The 25,454-nt window shown below is 33.8% G+C and overlaps 5 protein-coding genes, 1 long non-coding RNA gene and 1 pseudogene across 9 annotated transcripts; 6 read left to right on the top strand and 1 right to left on the bottom strand.

The window, feature by feature from the left end:
• LOC104750446 lies at positions 73-3,270 on the top strand. Of its 3 annotated transcripts, XR_002035838.1 has the most exons (4): positions 73-283; positions 1,730-1,804; positions 2,358-2,509; positions 2,960-3,270. It is a non-coding gene; the product is annotated as an uncharacterized LOC104750446 (long non-coding RNA). The 3 variants fall into 3 exon arrangements; XR_002035836.1 differs by lacking the exon at positions 73-283 and having other exon boundaries at positions 1,706-1,804; XR_002035837.1 differs by lacking the exon at positions 73-283 and having other exon boundaries at positions 1,706-1,804; positions 2,354-2,509.
• On the top strand, positions 3,938-6,702 carry LOC104750445. The gene is made up of 6 exons (XM_010472235.2): positions 3,938-4,008; positions 4,088-4,150; positions 4,252-4,314; positions 5,532-5,608; positions 5,686-5,991; positions 6,087-6,702. The coding sequence occupies exons 2-6, from the start codon at positions 4,123-4,125 to the stop codon at positions 6,507-6,509; spliced, it is 897 nt and encodes a 298-aa protein (XP_010470537.1). The 5' UTR covers positions 3,938-4,008; positions 4,088-4,122; the 3' UTR covers positions 6,510-6,702.
• On the top strand, positions 6,599-7,315 carry LOC109129498 (ribonucleoprotein RB97D-like; the record flags this gene model as incomplete). The annotated part of the gene is made up of 1 exon (XM_019237761.1): positions 6,599-7,315. A coding segment is annotated over one exon (708 nt), but the record flags the coding sequence as incomplete, so codon positions are not given.
• Positions 10,160-12,060, top strand: LOC104750444 (annotated as a pseudogene).
• On the top strand, positions 13,352-15,674 carry LOC104750443 (E3 ubiquitin-protein ligase SINA-like 2). Of its 2 annotated transcripts, XM_010472233.2 has the most exons (4): positions 13,352-13,652; positions 13,804-14,160; positions 14,668-15,175; positions 15,285-15,374. In XM_010472233.2, exons 1-4 carry the CDS (start codon positions 13,467-13,469, stop codon positions 15,293-15,295), a joined length of 1,062 nt encoding a protein of 353 aa, XP_010470535.1. In that variant the 5' UTR covers positions 13,352-13,466; the 3' UTR covers positions 15,296-15,374. The 2 variants fall into 2 exon arrangements, with proteins under 2 accessions (XP_010470535.1, XP_010470534.1); XM_010472232.2 differs by having other exon boundaries at positions 14,668-15,674.
• Positions 16,189-16,812, top strand: LOC104753619 (uncharacterized RING finger protein ZK637.14-like). Its single transcript, XM_010475846.1, has one exon. It carries the CDS (start codon positions 16,189-16,191, stop codon positions 16,810-16,812), a length of 624 nt encoding a protein of 207 aa, XP_010474148.1.
• On the bottom strand, positions 19,203-20,406 carry LOC104750442 (probable WRKY transcription factor 63). Its single transcript, XM_010472231.2, has 3 exons — positions 20,162-20,406; positions 19,938-20,060; positions 19,203-19,778 (listed from the first exon to the last, which is right to left on the bottom strand). Exons 1-3 carry the CDS (start codon positions 20,404-20,406, stop codon positions 19,415-19,417), a joined length of 732 nt encoding a protein of 243 aa, XP_010470533.1. The 3' UTR covers positions 19,203-19,414.

The following is a 25,454-nucleotide window of genomic DNA, read 5'->3' as shown; positions in this document are numbered from 1 at the left end:
AATCGAATTAATATACTGATTTATCTTGAATTTTCTGTTTTCCTTTTTTGTTGATTTGTTCTTAAAAACAGGAAAACAAATAAAAGAAGCCTAAATGAAAGATAAGGATCCAGAACCCCTTTCAATTCTGTCTTTACATCTACTCTGTTGAATTCGAAACTCTAATGTTAACCGTTTAATTTTGACAGGGTTTAATTTCTTCGAAATAGGCGCTCATTGGAATTGCATAAATCGGATTGAAGAAGGACTATGAACATACTGGTGTATTGAAAGCAAATCAATGGTAAGAAAGCAGTACAATTGTGGTTTAACATCAGCTATATATATCATCTTCTTTAAACTACCTTATAAAATCTGAAGTGGAGCAAAATACAAATCTCTACACAATCCTAGTATGTTATTCTCCTGCTAAGTTTTTCAAGATTTTATTGGACACCATTTGTATTTCTTCTTGTTTTCTTACAAATAATTTATTTGGCCATGAATATTTAGTATTTTTGGCTGAGATGGATTTAGTAAACCTCTGGATTTCGGTTGACAGAAATAAACAGAACATGAAAGTTTTATTATTGATGTAATTAAGCCAGAAAGCTATCTAGAATAGAAATTTTAAGAAGATAAAAAACAAACAGGTAGATGGATTGTGATCCTTATCATTTTATTCTTCTAATAAACCTCTCGCCAAACGTGCTTCTTTGTATGAATCGTAAATCACACCATTGTATGTCCTCATATCTTCATCACTTATTGGTCCCTTGATATAACTGAATAGGAGTTTCAAATATATATCACCACCAATCTTACTTGAAACATATGTTGTCCTTAGCCTGTTGATGTTTCTTGGCCTTCTTATGAATTTTTTTTCTTTGGGATTCCAATAATAAAATCCTGGTATATCTTCGAAAGTGAGTTGTCTTGCATATGAACATTGATTGTTCAGATCAAACCAAGCGGAAAGGAGTGGATGTTGAGTGTTTTTGTTGATTTGGCTGGTAGCCATACCGAGAGTTTAAGTGATAATAAGAAAAGTGGAGTGGAACTAAGAAATGTAAGAAATGTGTCTGATGAGTAGCTCTTTCACAATATCTCTATTTATACTATTCTAGTGTGTATAATTTCTTTCGTTAAGTTTTGGAAGGTTTTGATTATTAAATAAATGATATCTCGTTATTTACGGTAGTAATGAGATTCTGCAAATGAAAACAAATAAAATATTCATAAACTTTGCGGATTTTCTGTAATTTGATAAGAAGTCTTTTTTAGTAGTTTATCTTCTATGAAATATTTTCAGTTTTGGTAATTTTCCCTTTTTGATTTCAATTTATAGTCTTTTAATTTATATTTACTTACCTTTAACAGTTATGTGTAATTAGCAAATGAAACATGTTAGGTCCTTTACAAAATTGAAACTTGCTGAAATTTGTATAATATTTCAATATTCCCCCGCTCTGTAGCAAAAAATAATATTTCAATTATTACCCCGCTCTGTAGCAAAAAATAATATTTCAAGTATTACCATAGTCTGGATTGATGATAAGTTGCGAAGTATTGAAAGAGTTTGCTATGCTTCGAACATCTGCAAATTTGGGGTACATATATGATTTTACTATGGTAATAGTTGAAATATTATTTTTTTCTTATTGAGAATCAAATCATGTTACCTTTGTATGTCTTGATTTTTGCAAATCGTATCAAACAAATCACCATCTCACCATCTGCATTTGAACAGACTTCAAAAAACTGCTCTACAAAGGATCCCCAAAGAGTACAGGGAAGTCTGTCATCCCTATTATGATATTAAAAGGTATGTGATGTTAGTAATAAGACACACATTTTGTTTGAAAAAAAAGTTGGAAGTTTGTAGTTTACAGCTCATCTCTTAGTTGGAAAGAGATCTTCTTGGTCGGCTTACTATTGACATCTATGGTCTCCATTTCACCCACATTGACAACTTGTCCAACAATGTCTACAATTTCAAAAATAGAATCATATTCCAGTTTTAATAATAAGACTAACCATGAGAATGAATGTATATATTACCGATTAAAATGTTTGCATTTAGACCAGCAGTCTCCACGTCTTTGAAAGTAGTCAGAGACATGTAGTGGTCATCAGACAGTGGATCAATCCTTGTGACAATGGTTTGAGCCATGAAATTCATTTTGTAATGGTGGGTTGTTGGTCTAAATTGGCCTGCTGCATAAACCAATTCAAAGTGTTGAATGTCTTTCCATTCACCAGGCACCATATACTTTTCGAAACGATTCAGACAATCCTTCTTAACAGAAGCATGTATCATTGTTCCCTGAAGTAATGTGTATTTATGAGTTGACATTCTACAATTTGAATTTAGACAGGTAGATGAAGAAAAGGTTGCAGTTTAACTTACATGTACATCTGCGAGGACCATGTCAAAGGTCTCTCCAAAAGCGGTGGTGTAAGTTTTCCAAGAGTGAATGACTCGGACTTGCACTCTCCAGGATGTCTTGTAGGGCTTGACATCATTGAGGTAAGCAATTGCTTGAGCCATTTTGCAATACTAAAAGGAGTTTGAGTTTTGCTATTTGAGTTTTCGATGCTGGTTGATATGATGAGATTAGAATGGTTATAGAATAGATATATTTACAGTGAGGTTGGTACCGTAGGGTTTTCTAGTGATTGATTTGTGATAATCTTGAATGTAAAGTAAGAAATCTTTTTATTTAATTTAATTTTTGATTGTCTAGGTCCAAGTTAGGTATGTTCGATCTTGATTTGCGTTTGTTAAGAAATTATGCTATTATGGAATTAGTTAATTGAGACCCTGATTATAAGTTGATTGGAGATATAATAAATTTGAAGCGTAAATTGATATGAACAGATAACGAAGAAGTTGGGCTCTCTCTTCTCGATTTATTTTTGGATAGTTTTAGATTTTGTTGGCCAATTAATTATTATTACGTTATTGTTTATTTTGCAGGATTTGTTCATCTACTACAGGCCCAACATGGATAACAAAACAATAAAACAATAGTGAGGCCCAACATAATATCAAGATCCAATCAGTTGGATAGGCAGGCGGGTTATAAGGTGGGCAATCGGATAAACACGCGGACCCTACTCTCAAAATCGAATCTGTGATTTTTTAAGTCAATTTTGCCTTTCTCAATTTCAATTAAGTGTCTCCTTTAGTAATAATTGAGTGGCAATTTAAATAAATAGATTAGGGATTTTGGACATTCTCTAATTTGTACTTCTCTTTTAATTATAAGAAGATTGGCCCTTAAGGTAATCAATTATGGGATAATATATCTGAAGTATTAATATTTGTAACTATATAATTATTTACTACAGAAAATATTTGTTTCTTGTCTGAATTTCTCTTACAAACAAAGAAAGCTTTTACAAACTTTAGCAACATTTCTACCAGTTTTTCCACTTTTTCCAAATTATTTTCTTAAATTCGAATTAATAAAAGTGAAAAACTGTGTTTGAAAAAATTGAACCAACCAAAATCAAAATATATTAAGTAGAATCGATGTATCCAAACTTTCAAAGTACCAATAGCACACAGTATTTTGGCAATTTCCTAGGTGATAATAACACTTCTTCTCCTAAGTACAGATTAGATTCCCAATACGTCTCAGCGGGACAAAACATAGGCTTTGAATGGAGTGGCAGATAAAGTACAGTGGACCCACACCTACAGTTCTCCTGTCATAAAAGCACCATTCAACAATTTTCTTTTTTTTAAAAACTAATGCAGTTTATCTGTCCACAATTTAAATTTTTTTTGTCTTTTAGCTATAAATGCAGGAGAACCACTAATTAATTCGCCCACAGCATTTTTGAAGCTGTCCATCGGCAGATCCAAATTTTTTGCCCACAGATTCATCTCATTTACTCTCTATATAACACACCATTGCTCACTTTTACAACCAACACAAAATTTTGAAAAAAAAAAAAAATACAAACAAATATTTCAAATTCCTATCAATTCTATTTCCATTCATCTTCTCTCCACCAAGGGTATTTTTTAAAATAAATAAACACATTTTTTATTTTTTTATTTTTCTATTTATTGTAACATCTATTTTTTTTTTTACAGAATTCAAAAAACAATTAAAGCTTCTACTCTATCACATGTTGTTTCCACATTTTTTGTTGAAAGGTCTGTATTTTTATTTCATAAATATATGCTATATAATATGTTAGTAGTTCTATTTATGCTATATAATATTTGTTGTAACATCAAATTTTTTTTTTGGACAGAATTCGAAAGACAATCAAAGATTCTACCTATCACCTCTTGTTTCCATATTCTTTTGTTGAAAGGTATGTATTTTTTATTTCATAAATAAATATATTTATGCCATATAATATGTTAGTAGTTCTATTTATGTCATATAATAGTTACTGTAAACTGTCTTATTTTTCAACCAATTATGTAATGAGAATGCTGATTTTATATCTGTATATATGTATATATATATATATATATATATATATATATATATGGTGGTGCTTAAATATAGATACATGTTTATAAAAATTTATATACATAAATCTTCATTTACTCAGATTTAAAGATAGATAATTATTTTTATTATAGATTAAAAAATTTGCAATGAACTCAATAATTACTATTAGATAATCATTTAGAATATTGTAAATCTATTTTCTCAGTAACTTTTAAAGCTTATGAAATTTTTTAAGTACACATATATATATATATATATATATATATATATATATATGTCTCTTATACTGAATATATATGCATATGTCTCACATAATTTTGTAGATTCTTTATAAATCTCACTTAATTTGTAGATTATTTATAAGTCTCACTTAGTTTTGTAAAATATTGTTCTAAAAAAAATTTAATCATTTATTTTAATCATAAGTAAAATTTACTATAAGATTTATTGTTAGACATAATAGTTTATCTAAGTTAAGATTACTTTATCATATTTATTCATCATTGTTGGGTATATTTTCTCCTAATATTAATATAGAATATGAATATATATTGTATAGGATTACATGTTTAGAAAATTTTATATACATAAATCTTTATTTAATCAGATTTAATGATAGATAATTATTTTTATTATAGATTAACAAATGTGCTATGAACTCAATAATTACTATTAGATAATGATTTAGAATATTGTAAATCTATTTTCTCAGAAACTTTTAAAGCTTATGATTTTTTTAAGTACATATATATATATATATAAGTCTCTTATATTGAATATATATGCATATGTCTCACATGATTTTGTAGATTATTTATAAATCTCACTTAATTTGTAGATTATTTATAAGTCTCACTTAGTTTTGTAAAATATTGTTCTAAAAAAAATTTGGAATCATTTATTTCAATCATAAGTAAAATTTACTATAAGATTTATTGTTAGATATAATAGTTTATGTAAGTTAAGATAAATAAGTTATTATCAACTTTTTGGTGAGAAAATATTAGTTAGTATTTTAAAATTTTCTGAAATATATAATAACGAAAAATCAATTTAAAATTGTATTTGTAGGTATGGCTAACCGCAGACAAAACAGAAATTCGTCCGTGCAAGAAGATACAAATTTTCCTACAGAAACATCAACACGGGTATAATATTTCACATTTGTCTAAGTTTTAGTTAGAATTTAATTGCAATAAATTTAAAAAATATTTAAAACTTGTAGATCGAAGAAACTTTCAAATGGACTTATAATCGAGAAAGAATATTTATTGATTTGTACGATCAAGCAATTGCCATGGATGGTTACCGCTTCAAAGATCCTACACCCCTTGGAAGAGAGTTCTTGGTTGAAAAATTCAACAAGGAGTTCAATCTAAATATAAACTATCGGTTTTTTAAAGAAAAACTTGAGCAACTAAAAAGAAAATATAAGAAGTACAAGCAACTTCTGCAAGGTTCTACGGGAATTACGGTTGATCCTGTTACATCCGTTATATCTGCATCTGATTCATGGTGGAAAGATCGTGAAGTAAGTATTTAAAATATCTTTCACAACCAACAAAAATTTAGTAACTTTAGTATACATTAAACTTGTATACTAAAATGTTGTAATCTAATTAACAGGTATGTAAGATTGTAAAATCATTTAAACGAAAACCGCCTGACTTTTGGGATGTGATGCAACGTTGTTTCATCTTACATGATGTACAATCACAGTCTCAGTACTCTGTGCACCAAAGAAGAGAGGAGTTAATGAATGAGGGTATAGATAATGATGAAAGTCAAGTTCCTGAGACACAAGAAAATGAAGAGGTGTATCGCGTTAATATCAACGATGAAACACGTCCCTCTAATGAATTCACCCAGGATCATTTACAACATAATTCTTCACATGCTCCTCCAATTCATACTCCTGCTTCAAGAGTTCAGCAACAAGGTGGACTAAGACGGGAAGTAGTTCACAAAGAGGGGCATGAAGCTCATGAATCTCTATTGGAAGTGGTTCACGAGGAAGTCGTAGAAAACAGTCATTTGAGGCAACCCTAACAGATACAATGAATGGTTTCAGAGAGTTTCAGCGCCAAAGTTTACAACAATTACGTCCAAATTTTGTCGACCAAGATGATTACGAATAATTTGATAATGCTGTCAAGATATTTGAATCGTTGGAGCTTCCGAGTGACACAGATTTTTATTGGGCTTGCATTCATGCATTTAAAGAAGAAAGATTTTGGCGTAAGTACTTTATTGATCGAGCTGAAAGAACCACAGAAGATAAGTTGCGCTTTTTACAAGCTTTAACAGGATATACACGGGACAGCGAATTTGTGGGAAAGCGGTTAGTCTCCGGGCAAAATGGTGGAAGTCCTAATCCAAGCAACTTTACTTTTGGTAGTCCATCTGGTAGTAATAATTCATGGGGTCAAAATTCTGGTGGCCAATGGGGTCCGAGTTTTCCACAATGGGGTCCGAGTTTTCAACAATGGGGCACACCTCAAAATGCACCACAATGGGGTTCTAATTTTCAACAATGGAGTACACCTCCAAATGCTCCGCATTGGGGTACACCTCCAAATGCTCCGCATTGGGGTACACCTCCAAATGCTTCGCAGTGGGGTACACCTCCAAATGTTCCGCAGTGGGGTACACCTCCAACTGGACCGCAATGGAGAACGGAACAAAATGCGCCTCAATGGACTTCACCACCAAGTACTCAACAATGGGGTTCATCACAAAATGCTCCACAATGTATTCCTCCAACAAATGTGCAACATGGATTCTCACTAGGTACAGAAGTAGAGACTACGAGAAATGCTCAACAAGGAGTTCGGGTTGAATTTTGAGTGTTTAGACACCACTTTTACCCATGTTGTCCCGAAACAGCCTGAACCAAGAAAATATTGGTTCTAAACAGTAAAAAACATAGTTACTGTTTCTAGGATCCAAATGTGTGACATTCCAATGCATTTGACTAATTGTAAGAGTTTGGGATGAATTTGGAGTGTTTAGACAACACTTAAACCCGTTTTATCCCAAAACAAGCTTAAACCGAGAAAACAGGCTAAAACCGAGAGAAGACATTGATTCGAAGAAGTAAACAGATTGGTTATTGTTTCTATGGTCATAATGTGTGACAATCCAATGCATTTGACTAATTGTAAGAGCTCGGGATGAATTTGTAGTGTTTAGACAAAACGTAAACCCGTTTTATCCCAAACAAGCTTAAACTGAGAAAACAGGCTAAAACCGAGAGAAACATTGATTCGAAGCAGTAAACAGCTTTGTAACTGTTTCTAACGTCAGAACGTGTGACAATCCAATGCATTTGACTAATTATAATAGTTCGGGTTGAATTTGGAAGGTTTAAACACCACTTTTACCCATTTTGTCCCGAACAGGCTAAAACCAAGAGAAAACATTGATTCGAAGCAGTAAACATCGTTTTTACTGTTTCTAGGCTGAGCATGTGTGACAATCCAATGCATTTGACTAATTGTAGGAACTCGGGACGAATCTGGAGTGTTTAGACAACACTTAAACCCGTTTTATCCAAAACTCGCATAAACTGAGAAAACAGGCTAAAATCGAGAGAAAACATTGATTCGAAGCAGTAAACAGATATGTTACCCTGTATAGGGTTAAAATATGTAACAATCCAATGCATTTGACTAATTATAAGAGTTCGGGTTGAATTTTGAGTGTTTAGACACCACTTTTACCCATTTTGTCCCGAAACAGCCTAAACCGAGAAAACATTGATTCTAAACAGTAAAAAACATTGTTACTGTTTCTAGGATCAGATTGTGTGACATTCAAATGCATTTGACTAATTGTAAGAGTTCGGGATAAATTTGAAGTGTTTAGACAACACTTAAACCTGTTTTATTCCAAAACAAGCTTAAACCGAGAAAACAGACTAAAACCGAGAGAAAACATTGATTCGAAGAAGTAAACAGCTTTGTTACTGTTTCTATGGTCGTAATGTGTGACAATCCAATCCATTTGACTAATTGTAAGAGCTCGGGATGAATTTGGAGTGTTGAGACAACACTTAAACCCGTTTTATCCCAAAACACGGTTAAACCGAGAAAACATTGATTCGAAGAAGTAAACAGCTTTGTTATTGTTTCTATGGTCAGAATGTGTGACCATTCAATGCATTTGACTAATTGTAAGAGCTCAGACATTTCGTATATGTCAGTTGCGATCACAAGGTGCCCACAATCTAAACTACGATGAGAGAGTTGAGTTGTAGAATCTGGAAAATGAACAATTTGAAGAGTTAATAATTCAACCGTCACTAAGATACTATAACCGATATTTTGAAAGAGGTCCAGTGCAAACAGATAACGGTTTAGGATGGAGAAATATATGGCGTCGAGTCCAAAAAGATAATGCTGCGTGTCTTCAGTTACTAAGAATGTCACTTGATGTTTTTAGAGCATTGTGTGACAAGTTACAAATGAGTTATGGGTAACAACCTACAATGAATGTAAGCATCGAAGAGGGAGTGGCCATGTTTTTACGAATATGTGGCCACAATGAAGTTCAAAGAGATGTTGGATTGAGATTTGGACGAACGCAAGAGACAATGCAAAGAAAATTTTTTGAAGTCCTTAGAGCAACTGAATTACTTGCTTGTGATTATATCAAGACTCCAACGAGACAAGAACTACGTCGAATTCCTGAACGACTGCAAATGGATCGAAGATATTGGCCATATTTTAGTGGATTTGTTGGAGCCATGGATGGAGTTCATGTAGGTGTAAAAGTTAAACCTGAACTCCAAGGAATGTATTGGAATCGCCATGATAGAACCTAGTTTAATATAATGGGGATATGTGATTTGAATATGTTGTTCACATATGTTTGGAATGGAGCACCGGGATCATGTCACGATACATCAGTTCTCACGATGGCGCAAGATAGTGATGTTGAATTTCCTTTGCCTCCTGCAGACAAATATTATGTAGTTGATTCTGGCTATCCAAATAAACAAGGTTTTTTGGCTCCTTATAGATCTTCACTGAATGGGGTTGTTAGGTATCATATGTCACAGTTCAACAATGGTCCTCCTAGAAACAAACAAGAACTATTTAATCGTTGTCATGCATCACTACGTTTTGTCATTGAGAGGACATTTGGAGTTTGGAAGAAGAAATGGAGGATCCTTTGTGAATTTCCTGGATATAACACTCATGTTCAAAAAAGAGTGGTGATAGCTACAATGGGACTTAACTTTATCAGAATTTTAAATTATTTTGATGAAGATTTTGCCGAAGTAATGGAGCATACTGATATTAGCGACACAAATTCTGAGAATGATGAAGGTGACATGGAGACTACGGCTATAGTTGATGGAGATCAAATGGCAAACACTAGAGAAAATATTGCAGATATGTTATGGGAAAATCAAAATAATTTCTGTTAAACTATTCTAAGTTTTATTTTTGTTGCATTTGGATAATTTGTGTTTAATGTTTTCAAACTGTGAAATTATTTAGAAAATATTCTATATTAAAAAAAAATTATGTTTATTTTACAATAATTTTATTATTTTTTAAATAAATTTGCTGAATTTGATGTGTTTTTAAATACTTTATAGTTTAATATATGATTTACACTGTTTGATATGCTTTTACCATTCAAGCATATAATTTGGACTGCTTAATCAACATGATCTGCACTTTTCCAGCATGATCTGCACTTGTTCAGCATGAACTGCATGATCTGCACGATCTGCAACGCTTGAACTGCTTTTACCATTCGGAGCCATAAAAGGGAAACAGTAGGGTTTTACTCAATTTGTTTAAATAATAGCAACAAATGCGACCTATCCAATTCCACACTTAACAACACCTTTCAAAGATACTTACAGCCATGGTGAAAGGCACGAACTCTCAGCAAGCCCTCGCCAGAGAAGCGTCGTGTAGCTGCCGAAAGAGGCAACCTGTTTCTTCCACTGTCCAAGATGAAGGCGAGAATGATGAAGGAGATGTGGTAGCATGGGGATCGGGGACGTTGTTCGAGCTTGATCTCCTCAATTGTCCCGTTTGCTGTCACACACTCACCTCTCCTATCTTTCAGGTTTTGTTTCTACTCGGCGGTTGCGTCCCTTTCGGATTGATTCTGAGTTTTTGAAAAATGTTGTGAAAACGTTGCATTAGGAAGATTTCATTTACTAGCACATCTGTGATAAGATCCGGATCTTATCAATATGTGACACTTTCAAGACCACAGTGGTTTGTATAAGCTTTTTATATATATATGGTTCTAGCGTTGGTGAATTTGAAAACTGGTTTCTCAAAATTAACAATGACTACCACATTGAGTTTTTTTTTTACTTAAAAAGAGTAGTTAAAAAATTGCATTGCTTCGTTTTTTTTGTAAGAATTATTTGTGTGGTTTTGGATCTCAGTGTGATAAGGGACATATAGCTTGTTCTTCTTGCTGTAATAAACTGAGCACCAAATGCCCTGGTTACTGTTGTACTTTGCCAATTGGTAACTATCGATGCCGAATAATGGAGAGACTTGTTGAAGCAGTCATTGTTCCATCGCCCAACGCTAATCGCTCCACCGAAGAAGGCGAGAATGGTGGAGGCATTGCTGCTGGAGCGTTGTTCGATCTACATTTTCTTGACTGTCCTGTTTGCTCTAACGCACTCACGAGTCCTATCTTTCAGGTCTTATTTTCTTACTTTACCTCTCTTATGGCAAACAAAGAAACATAATGGATGATTGTTCTTTTCAGAACCATTTTTAGATTTCTATTAGTTTATATTTGGTTCTCGTTACATTGACTTGTAATCCGAGTTACTAACTCTGTGTGCTTTTCTTCTCAGTGTGACAATGGACATATAGCTTGTTCTTCTTGCTGTATTGAACTAAGGTACAAATTCCCTTCATGCATTTTTCCCATTGGTAACTACCCATGCAGAATAATGGAGAGAGTTGTCCAAGCAATCTTTGTCCCATGCCTAAACGCCAAACATGGCTGCACCGAGACATTCTCTTATGGCAAAGAATTAGCCCATGAGAAGAGATGCGTTTTCGCTATGTGCTACTGTCCTACGCCGTACTGCAACTACAGAGGTCCATCCAAGGATCTATACATTCACTTCAATACTACCCACAGGATCATATCGAATCAATTCGTGTGTGGTCGTTCCCTAGTCGCATACATGGAAATAAGTGAGAATATTTTAGTCCTTCAGTAATCTTCAGATGGTCCGTTGGTTACAGTTCAGTTATTCAAGGAGCCAGAAGGATTATGTGTGACAGTTAACTGTATAGCACCTCTTGCTCAAGGAGTTGGGGAATTCTCCTATGATCTCTCATACAACACGCCAATGGGAGGTGACAAACACATTATGACGTTTAAATCATCCAAGATGAATAGAATTCAGAAAGTGAGCTTCCAAACTCCTGAAGAAGACTTTATGTTGGTCCCTTACTATTTCCAAGGTCAGAGAGTTTCATTGAAGATGGAAATTTGCATCCACCGTTTTAAAAAATGATGAAAGAGGAGTCTCAATAAGATGAAGACTAAGAGGTGTGGCCAACTCTAATGTTTTTCTCTTGTTTTTGTTAGCTACTTTTATCCACTATGCACTCTAAACGCTCCTCTTATGGCTCATCGTTTTTCACTTAATGCTGTTTTTTTTTTCTTTTTTTTTTCTTTTTTTTTTCTTTTTTTTTTTAATCTGAAGTTCTCCTAAAGTTCATCAAATTGACGCTACAAGACAACCACACCCATCTTCGCAATCACCAACCTCGTATTATCTCTTATCATCCAATAAGATGCTAGTGGCCGGCAAGCCCTAAGTGTTATTGATGTACCAAGAGGCTTTTGATTCAACTTAGCTGTTAAGGAACTCTTAGAACCTCGGTAAGTAAAGTATGCCAGCACTTCTCCAATCGGGTATGACCGCAACTCCATCAGCCTATCAGTTATTTATTCATTTTGAAGCACTTAGCTAAGTTGAGGTAAATCTCTGGATTGTGTGCAATTTACTCTCTTAAGAGTTAAGAGACACAATTAATTATATGCAACTAAGGGTGCAAATGAATGACTTAAATTAATAGGTTGAATGATCATTCAGTCAATTTTTTACCATTTGAGATAATTAGAACTTGGAAGATCCAATAGACTTGAATAATGTCTTGAGATAAAACTGCAATCTTTTTTCATACAAAATATTTATTATTATTTTGTCGTTTGTTTTGTTTGTTATTATTAATTTTGAAAATATGGAATATATACTGTAACATGTTCAAATTAAATAATCAAGCAAGGATCCCTTCCGAGACAAAGCCGGACGGACATGAAAGCAAATACAAAACATGGAAAAAAGTTTTTTTTTACCTCAAGAAAACTCCATTATATTGAGAGATTATTTGATAGAAATGTCACCACTATTAACTATTCAGTGAATAATTTATTTAAATTAAATATAATTGATGGAATATATATATAACAAAATTTGTTTAAATTAAAATCCAAAATATTATAAAATCTCGATATGATTTAAATAAAAGAAAAGTACCCTAAAATAACACTAAAATGGACAATTATAACACAATCTATAAATTTCTAAACATAGTACTATTTAACATATTACAAAATTTCAAATATTTTTTTATAGATTTAGATTCTCAATTTTATATTTAGGGTATAGTTTGAAGGAATAGAGTTTAGTATGTTGAATTTAGAGTTTAATTTTGAAATATAATGTTATTTTTAAAATTTTAGTGATGTTGTGCTAAATTTGATTTTTGGTGCTATTTTTGAGATTTTTTTTAAATCAAAAGCCCTTTTCTCAAAATAAAAATAAATAATAAGAGTTACTGAGTTAGAGAAACTGTACTGTGTGTACTCCATAGATTCTGAAACCCTGAAAACGTTCCGGCGGGAAAATAGAAAAGGGGATTAGGGTTTACTTCATCTGTTTAACCGATTCAAATCGAAATCCAGACTTACGAGCTCCAGATTCCGATAACCATGGCCGGAGAAGCATCGAGCAGCCGTCCAAAAAGGCAACGAGTACCTTCCATTGCTCAATCCGTACTCCCAGATGGTGGTGAAGAAGAAGATGCGGTGGAAGTGGAACGATCTGGGACGTTGTTCGAGTTAGATCTTCTCGACTGTCCGATTTGTTGCGTCACAATCACGAGCCGTATCTTTCAGGTATCTTTCTCTTCTTACTTCACCACACTCTACCCAGGAAGATGTTGTCACAGGGGACATTAAGCTTTTGTTGATTAGCTACAAAATCCTTGCTTTTACAGATGTTGTATGAGTTTGTAATCGGAGTCTTGTGTGAGTTTTGTTGTCTCAGTGTGACAATGGACATGTAGCGTGCCTTTCTTGCTGTGTAAAAATGAAGAAAAAATGCTCTGCTTGCACTTTGCCTATTGGTAAGTATCGATGTAGAAGAATGGAGAGAGTTGTTGAAGCAGTCGTTGTCTCAAAGTTCAAACGTGGCTACACTGCGGTGGTTAAAAAGAAGATCCAATCCTTCGCTGGAGAAGCGTCGAGCAGCGGCCGAAAGAGGCAACGAGTTCCCTTAGTTTTTGAAGAAGAATGTGAGACTGGTGGTGCAGGGGATTTGGTGGTACGGCCTGGGACGTTGTTCGAGTTAGATCTTCTCGATTGTCCTGTTTGCTGTGATGCACTCACGGATCATATCTTTCAGGTGTTTGTTACTACTACTACTTCTCCACTTCTTCTTATTCTTCTTCCTGGTTGGTTTATAGTTTGGAGACTGCTGTGGTTTTAGGATGACTTAGAACACTACAGTGATTCCAGTGATTTGATGATTTCAGAATTTTGAAAAACTGTGTGGTTGAATGATTTTGAAAAACGTTGGATTAGGAAGATAATAATTGAAGACTGTAGTTATGTGTGAGAGTAGCCCCAGTTTTTGTTGATGAAAGAAACATATGAGAATCTTTTAGGATAGCTGTTGTGGTTAGCTAGATGTTAATTTCCCTTACAGGAGGTTACTGAATCATTGTTAACAATGATTCGTAAAGAACATTTTTCTCAAAGCAAACGAGTCTTGTGAGTTACTAGTTTAACGGATGATTGTCCTTCCCAGATAACATTTGTATGAGTTACTAGTTTTACATTTGTATATGCTTGTATTTAGTTCTAGTTTCATTGACTGGTAAAGTATAACTCTGTTTGCTTTGCTTCTCAGTGTGACAATGGACACATAGCTTGTTCTTCTTGCTGCACAAAACTGAGGCACACATGCCCTTCCTGCACTTTCCCCATTGGTATCAATCGATGCAGAATAATGGAGAAAATTGTTAAAGCAATCATTGTCCCTTGCCCAAACGCCAAACATGGTTGTACCGAGACATTCTCTTATGGCAAAGAATTAGCCCACGAGAAGAAATGCAGCTTCGTTCTGTGCTACTGTCCTGCACTGAACTGCAACTACTCGGGCCTGTACAAGAATCTCTACAGTCATTACGCTGCTAATCACAAGGACACTGACAAACGCTTCAGGTATGGCTATTCCCATCATGTATACTTGGACATTGAGACGAAGATTTCGGTCCTTCAGGAATATGCGGATGGTCCATTGGTTGTGGTTCAGTGTTTCAAGGAACCACAAGGAATGTATTTTACTGTGAACTGTATAGCACCTCCTTCTCCAGGAGTTGGAAAGTTCTCGTATGATATATCCTACTCGACGGCAGGTAACTCTATGACATTTACATCTTCGAAGATGAATAAATTACCGGAAGTGAGCTTCCAAACTCCGAAGAAGGACTTTATGTTAGTTCCTGACTATCTCTTCGATCCGAGGTTTTTGTTGAAGCATATGCGCATCTGCATCCGCAGCCTAGAAGAAGAAGATGATGATAATTATGATGAAGAAGATGCAGAAGAAGAAGAAGATGATGATGATGAAGATGAGGACTAAGAGGAGGGATATCCGTCTTTGGTCGTTTTGTGCATATAACCTTTTAATGCATTGCTCTTGTTGATATTTACGCACTCTAAAAGGGATATTCTTATGGTCCATCATCTTACTTATTTCCCTCTATCCATCATTATACTCATGTGTCTGTTTGTTCTTTGTCTCGTGACTATACTTTTCCCCTTCCAGCTTGCCACCTGCAATTTCAAAGCTGGTATCGAGTTGCTTAAACCCTTAGAAACTCTTATAGGCCTATTTTGCCTTAGTTATGTTCGATGCAGTGGTGCCGGTTGTTCCGGAATTAAGGTTACAGTGCCTATTGTTTTGTTGTGCCATCTTTCTATCTTTCTACGATCCTAATCTCGGTGTTTTGTATTCGGTTTAGGATTAAAATTAGGTTTAAATGGCGAAAGATGGGCTGCGTTTTCAGGCCCAAAGCTCAAATTCAGAATTTCAGAAAATATTAAAAACATAGGCACATAGCTAAACTCCGGTATCTAAAAAAATGAAATACAACCACAATAAACAATTTTGGAGAAGCAAAAAGGAATATTGGGAAAAAGGAAATTGTATGTAAATTGACCGTTAAAACAAATTATAATCAGAGTTTTGCTTTATTGCTCTTATATAATAGGGAGAAACCCTAATAACATTACACCGCACTTCTCCACAATTTCATATTTTACAACAATCTCTCTCCCTCTCTAATCCTCTTATTCCAGTCGTCCCTTTTACGACTCTCAAGTCTCATCGATCCATCTCTCTTTCTCTAAATTCACTCCGATAATAATGGAAACCAAACCAGTCGACGTCGATGTTCATGTATCGGGTTGGTCTCATCCCTTGTCAAAGTTCTTAAGCGATGTAATAATCAGTCGAGAGAGAGAATTCGAGGAACTTATCATAGACAAGAACGATGACAGTGTAACGAGGTTCAGATCTTACCCAGACGATACTTCTCCTTCCGACCCACTCATCTATCTCAAGTTCGAAAACTTCGAACCAAACTACATCTATCAACTTGTTCTCAGCGAACTCCACGATCGTGTCATGTCCAAACAAATATCCGATCAGATTCTTGTTAAAGCCCAACAACTCAGAAGTCAAAGTTCTGACTTGACACCACAACAACCCTTATACATGACAGTCACCATCACATTGACACAGAAGGAATACATCANTGCAGGTCCGTCTACAAGTACAGATCTGGTGGACAAAGAGAGCGAAGACGAAGAAGAAGAAACGAAGACTTGTGCGATTTGTTTGGAGAATTTGTTGGAGTCGGGATGCGGCGTTGAACGAATCTACCCTATGCCTAATTGCTCGCATCTTTTTCATGAAGAATGTGTCATCGAGTGGTTGAATCGACAAAAAAACTCATGCCCTCTCTGTCGCCAACCTGTTTACACGTAACAAAGTGAAACAAAGTCTAGTTAGGGTTTCAAAACATGTATTTTTCTTTTTTTGGGTGTGGTTGTAACTTGTAATGATTTAGTTAATCCTCGTGTCCGAAGTCTAATTAGGGTTTCGAATTTTGTTAATTTTTTTTTTGTTGTGGTTGTAGACGTGTAATTTGTAGTAGTGATAATTTTGTTAATCTAGGGGTTTCACAATTTTATAATGCTGGTGATTTTAAGGTACTCATAGGGTGTATTGTTTATTGAAAATTTTATATACTCTTGACTTGAAATTCACACTATTAATTCATTACAAGATTGATTTTGGTATACAACACATATCCTGCTAAACTTGGACTCAAGCGTAGAGATTAATGATGATAAAAAAAAAAATCGGATTTTGAAACATCCTTCAAATCACCAGAGAGGAGGAATTCACTATATCTGCCAAATAACAACTTAGATTTTAGAGTTTCTAAAGCAACTTGCTGGCACGTGAGTTTGAGTTTACTTGCGGCTGTTGCTGCACCTAACTATTGTTATTTGTTCACTGCAGTGCAAGAGAGCAGGGGATACACATTGATGAAATAGTTTCAGCAATTCAAGATTTCAAAGAACAAGCTCTAGTACGCTCTTTCTCCTTATAACATCTCTCTCTCTCTTTACTCTCAAAGTTGTTGATTTCATGAGTTTGCTTCTCTTTTTTAGTGTTATTCAGTCATTGGAAGGTGATGGTCTAATATACTCAACAATTGATGAGTATCATCACTTGAAACATGTCGAGCTTTGAATGGATCACCAAAACCAAAAGAGAAACCAGAGTAGTGTTTTAAAGCATACAAAATCATGTTCATGTTGAAAGCAAAAGATTTCGTAAATCTATTGCCAATACAAGAAACTGCTTTCTACTCTGATAGTTCTTCAAATGATCATTACAACTAGCTGCTTTTGTGACACAATAAGCCCAACCAGTAAGACCGCAATACGCCAAAAGAATTACGTTAACTGTTCTAATCTTGAATTGTTTCTGAATAGATTGTACGTTTAGTAGTTGATGAAGAAACCATATTTTTTATTCCACCACGACTCGAGTAATTAAGTTAATTACCTTACCTGTCTTATAACACAAAGCTAATTGACGGAGAGAAGAAGCCTCAAACAAAACCGAAGCATATGAGAAGCTACACAGCTTTTAACTTCTCACCCTTTTGATCGAAGAGGAAAACAATGTGTCTGCCCTGCCCTGTCTTAGCTTGGACACTTGTAAACAAGTTTGACCACCGAACGCATTTTTACACAGATCAAAGTAAACTCAAGAACACTTCAGGTGAAGCTGAACTCCGTGTTCCCCAGCCTTTATAATAAACTCAACTCAACTGAAGTTAAAATAATATAATGGATGGCAATACAGTACTGTGTCAGATGAGCTGTCATGTTATGATGGACCTGAAATATAAAAAAGGTAAAGTCTTGAGCTCTTCCCATTTATTGCCACTCAAATAGTGTTGGAACTGAATTTTTCAGAAATAAAGTTTCTGAAAATTGCAGGTCTTGGGACTGTATGTAAGATATGCTAGTTAAACAATAGGAAATATCCTTTCTCCTGACAAGTTGGAAAGTTCTCCTTTCGTCTCTCCTACACGTTTGGAGATGTGACTATGTCCTTTGAAAAGGAGAAGATGAATAAGATTCAAAAAGTGAGCTTCCAACCTCCTGAGAAGTGCTTCACAGTAGTTCCTTCTGATTTCATGAGTCATTTTGAGGTTTTTAATTTGGTTCGTTCGGCTACAAGAAGAAGAGGAATCAGAAGAAGAAGAGGATGAAGACTAAAGAGAAGGAATTATAATATCATGTCCGTTGTAGGTCTACTACTAATATCAGTTGCTTTTATGATTTTTATCTTTTAATTCTAAATGCATGTTTTCATGGCTTATTGTTTCTCTTAATGCTGTTTCTTTCTCTAATCATTATACTTATATTTCTATTTGTTCTTTATGCAGAGTAAATCGACAAAATATACTCTGCTGTCTGCATAATGTGTTTGGCTGATGGTTCACTGGTTTTTGTGGTTTTATGTACTCTTCCTTGATGATCTCCACATTGGCATAGCTAAAGTTCTTCCAGATTTTGCCCAAGCAATAAGAATTTTCTATTGAAGCTATGATGATAACCCCTCTTAACATCTCGAGGAATTAGATAGCATTAAAAATTGCATGATAGGAGTATAATCACGTTCACTTTTCTCGTATAATATTACCCAAAAAGTGGATATATACGTGCCAATACATCCTGCAAGTAACGCAAGATTCACCTAGTTATCATTTGTTATCTATCCCACTTTCACATATTTGTTTTGTAAATCTTCTTCAATCAAAGGCAGACACAGTTGTCTATATAACCGCAAGAATACACCATTGACAATACCTCCTCTTACACCAACAAAAACAAAAAGACACTGTAAATGTAAAGCAAACAAAAAAAAGTGACGCATATGAATCTAAATTACATACAAAACACATAAGTGAAGAACCGATAAATCTCCACCATGATAACATAAAAAGCTTTGAAGCTTTGTTGTTTAATCCTGGAAAGGACTCTAATCAAAAGCAGCAATGTTGTCAAGAAAACACCGAGTCTCCATATGAAAATGAGGGAAACTCATTCGGCCAAAAATGGTCATAAGCCACCAAGAAATCGTTAATATCACATTCTTGGTTCATTGTATGGTCTGTGGCTTTGTCTTCTTCAATGGTGATTGCTTCGTGATCAGTTGATGTGAATATAGGCATAACCGATTCAGAAACAACTTGGTCAAACTGAATCATTTCTGAACCGTACGTATCATCATAAACCGGGATAGATTTACATATATGTTGTCCCATATAAGTGGTTCTGTACACTGGAGGACAGTCTTGGATCATCTGCACCCGCTTCGTAGCATTGCAGTTATGCTCTTTTGCATAGGCACATCGATAGTAAGACCTGCAAAGATCATATCACACTTGAATTTGTTGCTACGTATAAGAAAAACACATTTACTTGTATATACAAGTCTTTCATAGAACAAAGAATCTGTTTTTTTTGTTTTTTTTTTTGGGATGCCATTTGCTCTGTTTCCCTAACAAACCTAAATTAACTAACCTTTGGTGCACCGAGGTTTTGATGGTTTTTTGTCCATATTTCCTCCAGGTGAAACCGTCATCAGGGCGCGGAGTCGGGGACTCGTCTCTGTAATTCTTTATGACATGTATACCGCAAATCTCTCTGCAATGTGTTTTGTAATAGAAACTCATGAACTTTTCTTTTTTTGAACAAGTTTATATAACATATATGCGAAGAGAGTTTAGAATTTTGTTGTAACTTACTTCTTGGATGATCTTTGAGGCACAAGACCTGCCATGTTTTGAGAAGAAGACTCATGGTGTAGTGGAGGATTAGGAGAATCCACAAAAGATAGAGCAAGTGAGAAAGAATCAAGAATGGTGTTGATCAGTGGCTCTATCAAAACTGAACTTATTTCGCGGTTGTCGAGGAGCGTCTTGAGGCTGTTAGCGCATCCTTGGCCATGAAGGAGTGCTGCCAAAGCCTTGTGATCGATGTTGGAAAACATTTTCTGGTTTAAGGTTGAGAAATCTTGTTTGATTTTCACTATATATAGAAAAAAAAATCTTTTCGCCGACTTCTGTTTTTTAATGTTTATAATGTGGAAAACTTCAACCTTTGAAACTATTCATTTTCAAAACATTTATAAAGGTTTTGAATCTCACCAAATACAATCTTATACTCGCTCCCACATTTCTCCATTTTTTCCATACATCCTTTCCCACTTTGGTCTCACAAGCCCGTCAACACACTTTCCGTATTGATAGTTTTTTTTCGTCGAAAGGTAGTAGTCATTCTAATAAAAATCAATATTATTTTTCTTAAATTCCATAAGTGTTGTCTTATGTTCATTACGTTTCACGCAGACACGTTTCTTTATGTCGTGCGTCACGAAAAGATAAGAGAAAGAAAAAGACAGACACAGAGAGGACTGACTGTAACAATAATAAATTTAAACTATACAAAATTAGAAACAGGAAAAATGAAGAACAACATATATGGGAAAGTTTAGCGGAGAAAGGATCGGACCAGCAAAAAGAATTAACATTTTTACGAGTTACACTTTTTTTCCAAACGACGTTGTTATCTTTATTATATATATAAGTGTAAATTAATTATTTTCATCAGTTATTTAACTAATACTGTTGATAAAAAGAATTTCTTTAATTATTATTTGTAAATTTTATTTATTTAGCTATTTAAAAAAAAAATCAGTTGTTATTATTTGGATTATATGTTAGACATATTTTGCCAGAAACCATATGTTAGTTTCGCCGATTTATCGGTTACCATCTAAACTATGTTAAGAATGTTATAACGTTACAATATCACATAATAACTTCATCACAAATGTTATTGTTTTCAATGCAATATTTCTAACAGAGCCATGATTTTTTATAGTTAAATTAAACTAATCATTTAAATCATTAGATGAGCTAGCGCAACCAATTATTGACTTGTTGTTAACTTGCCATAGGCAACTAAAAGTGCATAAGAGTGTAATTTATAGAATACAATTATCTACAGAAAATAAAATAAAGATTCACCTAGAATATGACGCGTGATAATGTTAAAATACTTTACTGCAAATTTTCTCTGTCCAAATTTATAATTAGTAGAAAATTCCCTCACATTTCCCTATCATTCCCATGCAATTCAATAAAAGTGCAGATTCCAGTAATTGTAAATCCATGCTTTGTTCCTTTGCACTAACCTAACAAAAACGTCTTACGTTGTTTTTTGCCCTGACGAAAGACATAACGCAACTTTATCTATTTCTCATGTGAAAAAAAAAAAAAAGAAAAAAGAGAGTAAAGTTGTCATTATAGTATCCAAACAATCACCCTCTCATAATTAGATGAAATCATACGAACGAGCCATTGCGTAGCTTCATGAAAGCTGTGTAACAAAACTTCATCTAATTATGTTATCAAATGTCATTTGATATTTTGTTATTTCGTGCAAACGTAAAAGAGAGAAGAAGACATGACGATGAGAGGATAAAGTCATCACTTTCCTTGTCTGTGACGATGATTAAATTTTACTTTCGTGGATGCTTCTAAAGAGAGATAATCTTTTCATCAGTTGGTTTTCATAATTAACTAACATATATTGATTTTGATTTTATGGTTAGGTAATCCTTTGTTTGGGTCCCATGCAAAGATAAGCAGCTTATTTTTGACTAACTCGAACTTAGAAGTGGATTAAAGGAGGTACTAATTAGGTACTAAAAGAAAAACATATACTAGTATATAATACTGCTTGTCGGGCTAGCCTTAAACTTTTATCAATATATGTAGTTATGTACACATGAATTTTATATATTAGTGTATATTAATAATTTACAAGTTCAAAGTTTTTATTTAAGAAAAAATATAATATTAATTAAAAATGTTACAATAATTGTTATTGATACAGCATTTATTTATTTATATATATATATAATTAAGTGAAAATTTAATTAACATAATTAGACAAAAAGAACTTCACACAAAATTTTGTATTAATTAATAAAATTAAGTAATAGTTAACTAAATCAATTGTTTTTTTTTCTTTTGCACTTTGTTGGAAGTAGGCATGACCAAAATTAAACCGTAACCGTATTTTGGACCGTAACCAGACCGTATCCTAACCGTAACCAGACCGTAACTGTATAAAATGGTTTAAAACCGTAACCGTTAACCATAAATATATGGTTAAATTATATTAACCATAACCGTTAATTAACCGTAACCATATCAAAATCGTTGGTTAACCGCATAGTTAAACCGTAATTCGTTAACTGTAACCATTTCAAAAACATAATAAAATATACTAATAATTATTTATTTAATATGAATCATATGATATGAAGAAATATGAGTACACTAAAAGAACATATTAATTATAAATAAATAATATCAATTATATTATATCATCAAATAGTATTAACCATATCATATTATCAAATAACCGCAACTGTATATAACTGTAACCGCTTCAACCGGAACCGTATTTAACCATAACCGTATAACCGTTTATTAAACGGTTATGGTTAAGTTTAAACAAAATTTCTAACCGTAACCGGTGGTTAATTAACCGTAACAGTGATAACTGTAACCATGATCATTCCAGTTGGAAGTGCTTTTGGTCCTCCGCTCGTGACAATGTGGCATGATATATATTTCTGAACCCCTATAATATTCTTCAGACTAGCTACGTAATCCAATTGTATTGAATACTCCTCGGTTCCTAAAAAATTTATGTTATGTAATTTTTTTGTTCCGTAAATATTAATGTTTTACCACTTTTAGTTAATTAATATTAAACTTTTGTAAATTTTAAAAAGTAATTATTAAAAAAATTCAATAGTCATTGATTTATAAATATATAATACTTTTTAGTAAAAAAACAATATTGTATTTAAAATTAATAATCATTATTTTTTAATTTGTGTGAAATCCCTCTAACATAAGTACAGAGGGAGGTAATATATTGAATATATATATATTTTTTTTGGAGAAAGCGTGCAGTAAGCAACCCGTATATATTATACTATGTTTCATGTGACTTGTGCACTAAGCTACAAGAAACAGATTATACAAGTCCTGCACAATCAAATTATAGAAAATTCTACAAACACACAAAAAGGTTTTTATTTTTAGGGTTGATAACTTACACATGAAGATTACAACAGAACATGCTTCACTCACTCACTCACTCATGGCCTTGGTATACTGCATAGCTGTTCTTCGTCTCTATCTGTAGAAACATGGTCATAGCTAGGCTTATTCAGATTGAATGCAGAGTTGAAAGAAGTTGATATATTAACATCTTTCTTCTACGAAGCCTCAATATTATAGATATAGTCATCACAAGCCACATGTCCATATTTTTCTAGCTACTCTAGCTAGAAAGCCATAAACTTTAGAAACTAAAATTGGTTTGAAGATAAGATAGATGGTTTGTAATATTTTGGAATTACCTAAGAAATTTGCGGTTTGGCTCCAAAGCTACTCAGTAGATTCTTGAGTTGCTTGCCCTTCACGTAATCTGCAGAAACAATTCAATGATTCATTCTTAAAAATAGTTCATATTTGATTTGGAAATGAATTATGAGATATCTAAATTTTTACATGCATTTGCTTACTTCTTCACTTTATCTCCACATAGTTATCTTCATACTCTTCGCTGTGATCAGTCTCATTATCAAGATCACTAGCATTACTGTCTTCATACTTGTCACTGTAATCAGTCTCATTTCCCGTATAGATGTCTTCACGCTCGTCACTATAATCAGTCTCATTGTAAAGATAGTCATCATAATTGTTTAGATCACTATCATCCTTAGAGATTAGTACACCACATCCTTTGAGTATGAACTGGTAGCAGGTAGGGGTAAGTTGAAACTGTATATCAACAGAATTATAATAGTTAAATCCATTATCTTCGTTAAGAGGGATATATCAGTCGAATATCACCATATGACTATACTCCGAATGGTCCAGGTACTGTTGATAAGATGAATGAAAGTCTTTCCCAATAGTGCGCTTGAACCGACATGATGCCTGATGCCTGTATTTCAAATGCACACCAAGATTTTGGATATTTTAAAAGAGATCCAAAATCAACCACGATGCAAGCCCTAAATCTGAAGAACGGTTGGGAGAGAAAGGTATAAGGTAGGCGGATTTTGGTCAGGGAGGTTCCAAAACTACGATGAGTGAAATATGAAGGCACTTCTTTACATGACAACTTTATAGATCTCAGGATATTTGATTTTTGTTGAAGGAGAGCTTCTTGATCCAAGCTGAAGCAGTTGAGACAGTTGAGTTTGACCATTTGAAAGTTATCTACAAGCCAAGGATACTGCTCTTCAAAGATTTGACTGAAATCAGTTTCACTACCAGAATTAGTATAATCAAAGTCTTCATTGAACTCACTTTTACCGCCAAGATCCCTATCATCGCATTCTTGATCACTGCCAAGATCACTATCGTCGCACTCTCACTACAAGAAAACAGGCGATCGGCCAATGTAGGAATAGTTACTAAATAGTTGTTGATTGAAAATTTGCGACTATTTTGCGACTATATACTGTTGTAGCTAATATTTTATCGCTAATACATTTGGTCGTTAATTAGTCGTTATTTAACGACTAATTAACGACTATACACTGTTGTCGGTAAATTGTGGTCACTTAGTCGTTATTTAGTAACTAAATTTAGTGACAATTTGACGACTAGTGTACGACTATATTAGTAGTTGTCGTGTAATTGTCGTTAAATATGACGACTAATTTACGACGAAGTTACGACTTTGTTACATGAATAAAATTTGCAATACTTTAGTCTTAAATTAGTCGTTTTATTTTGCGACTATTTAACGACAACCTAACGACAATGTTCCGTCTAAATGACGACTACATAACGACAAATTTGTTTTAGAAAATAATAAAATTAACTGGTTATTATTGTTTTGTAATCCTGAAATTAATGAAATGGATAACAAACATAATATACAAGTCCAAAATCTAATGAAAACACATTATATACATAACCATAATTTTATTGAAAC

The sequence above is a fragment of the Camelina sativa genome, chromosome 16, assembly GCF_000633955.1.
Source record: "Camelina sativa cultivar DH55 chromosome 16, Cs, whole genome shotgun sequence".
Taxonomy (NCBI): domain Eukaryota; kingdom Viridiplantae; phylum Streptophyta; class Magnoliopsida; order Brassicales; family Brassicaceae; genus Camelina; species Camelina sativa.
Note: the sequence above shows the minus strand (reverse complement) of the source record. Positions and strands in the feature narration are given on the sequence as shown.

Coding starts and splice junctions, on each gene's coding strand:
- LOC104750445 (XM_010472235.2), top strand. CDS start 4,123: ATGTTGTTTCCACATTTTTTGTTGAAAG. Junction 4,151..4,251: donor TCCACATTTTTTGTTGAAAG/GTCTGTATTTTT, acceptor TTTTTTGGACAG/AATTCGAAAGACAATCAAAG. Junction 4,315..5,531: donor CCATATTCTTTTGTTGAAAG/GTATGTATTTTT, acceptor TTGTATTTGTAG/GTATGGCTAACCGCAGACAA.
- LOC104750443 (XM_010472232.2), top strand. CDS start 13,467: ATGGCCGGAGAAGCATCGAGCAGCCGTCCAAAAAGGCAACGAGTACCT. Junction 13,653..13,803: donor TCACGAGCCGTATCTTTCAG/GTATCTTTCTCT, acceptor TTGTTGTCTCAG/TGTGACAATGGACATGTAGC. Junction 14,161..14,667: donor TCACGGATCATATCTTTCAG/GTGTTTGTTACT, acceptor TTTGCTTCTCAG/TGTGACAATGGACACATAGC.
- LOC104750442 (XM_010472231.2), bottom strand. CDS start 20,406: ATGTTTTCCAACATCGATCACAAGGCTTTGGCAGCACTCCTTCATGGC. Junction 20,061..20,161: donor CCTCAAAGATCATCCAAGAA/GTAAGTTACAAC, acceptor AACACATTGCAG/AGAGATTTGCGGTATACATG. Junction 19,779..19,937: donor AAAACCTCGGTGCACCAAAG/GTTAGTTAATTT, acceptor TGATCTTTGCAG/GTCTTACTATCGATGTGCCT.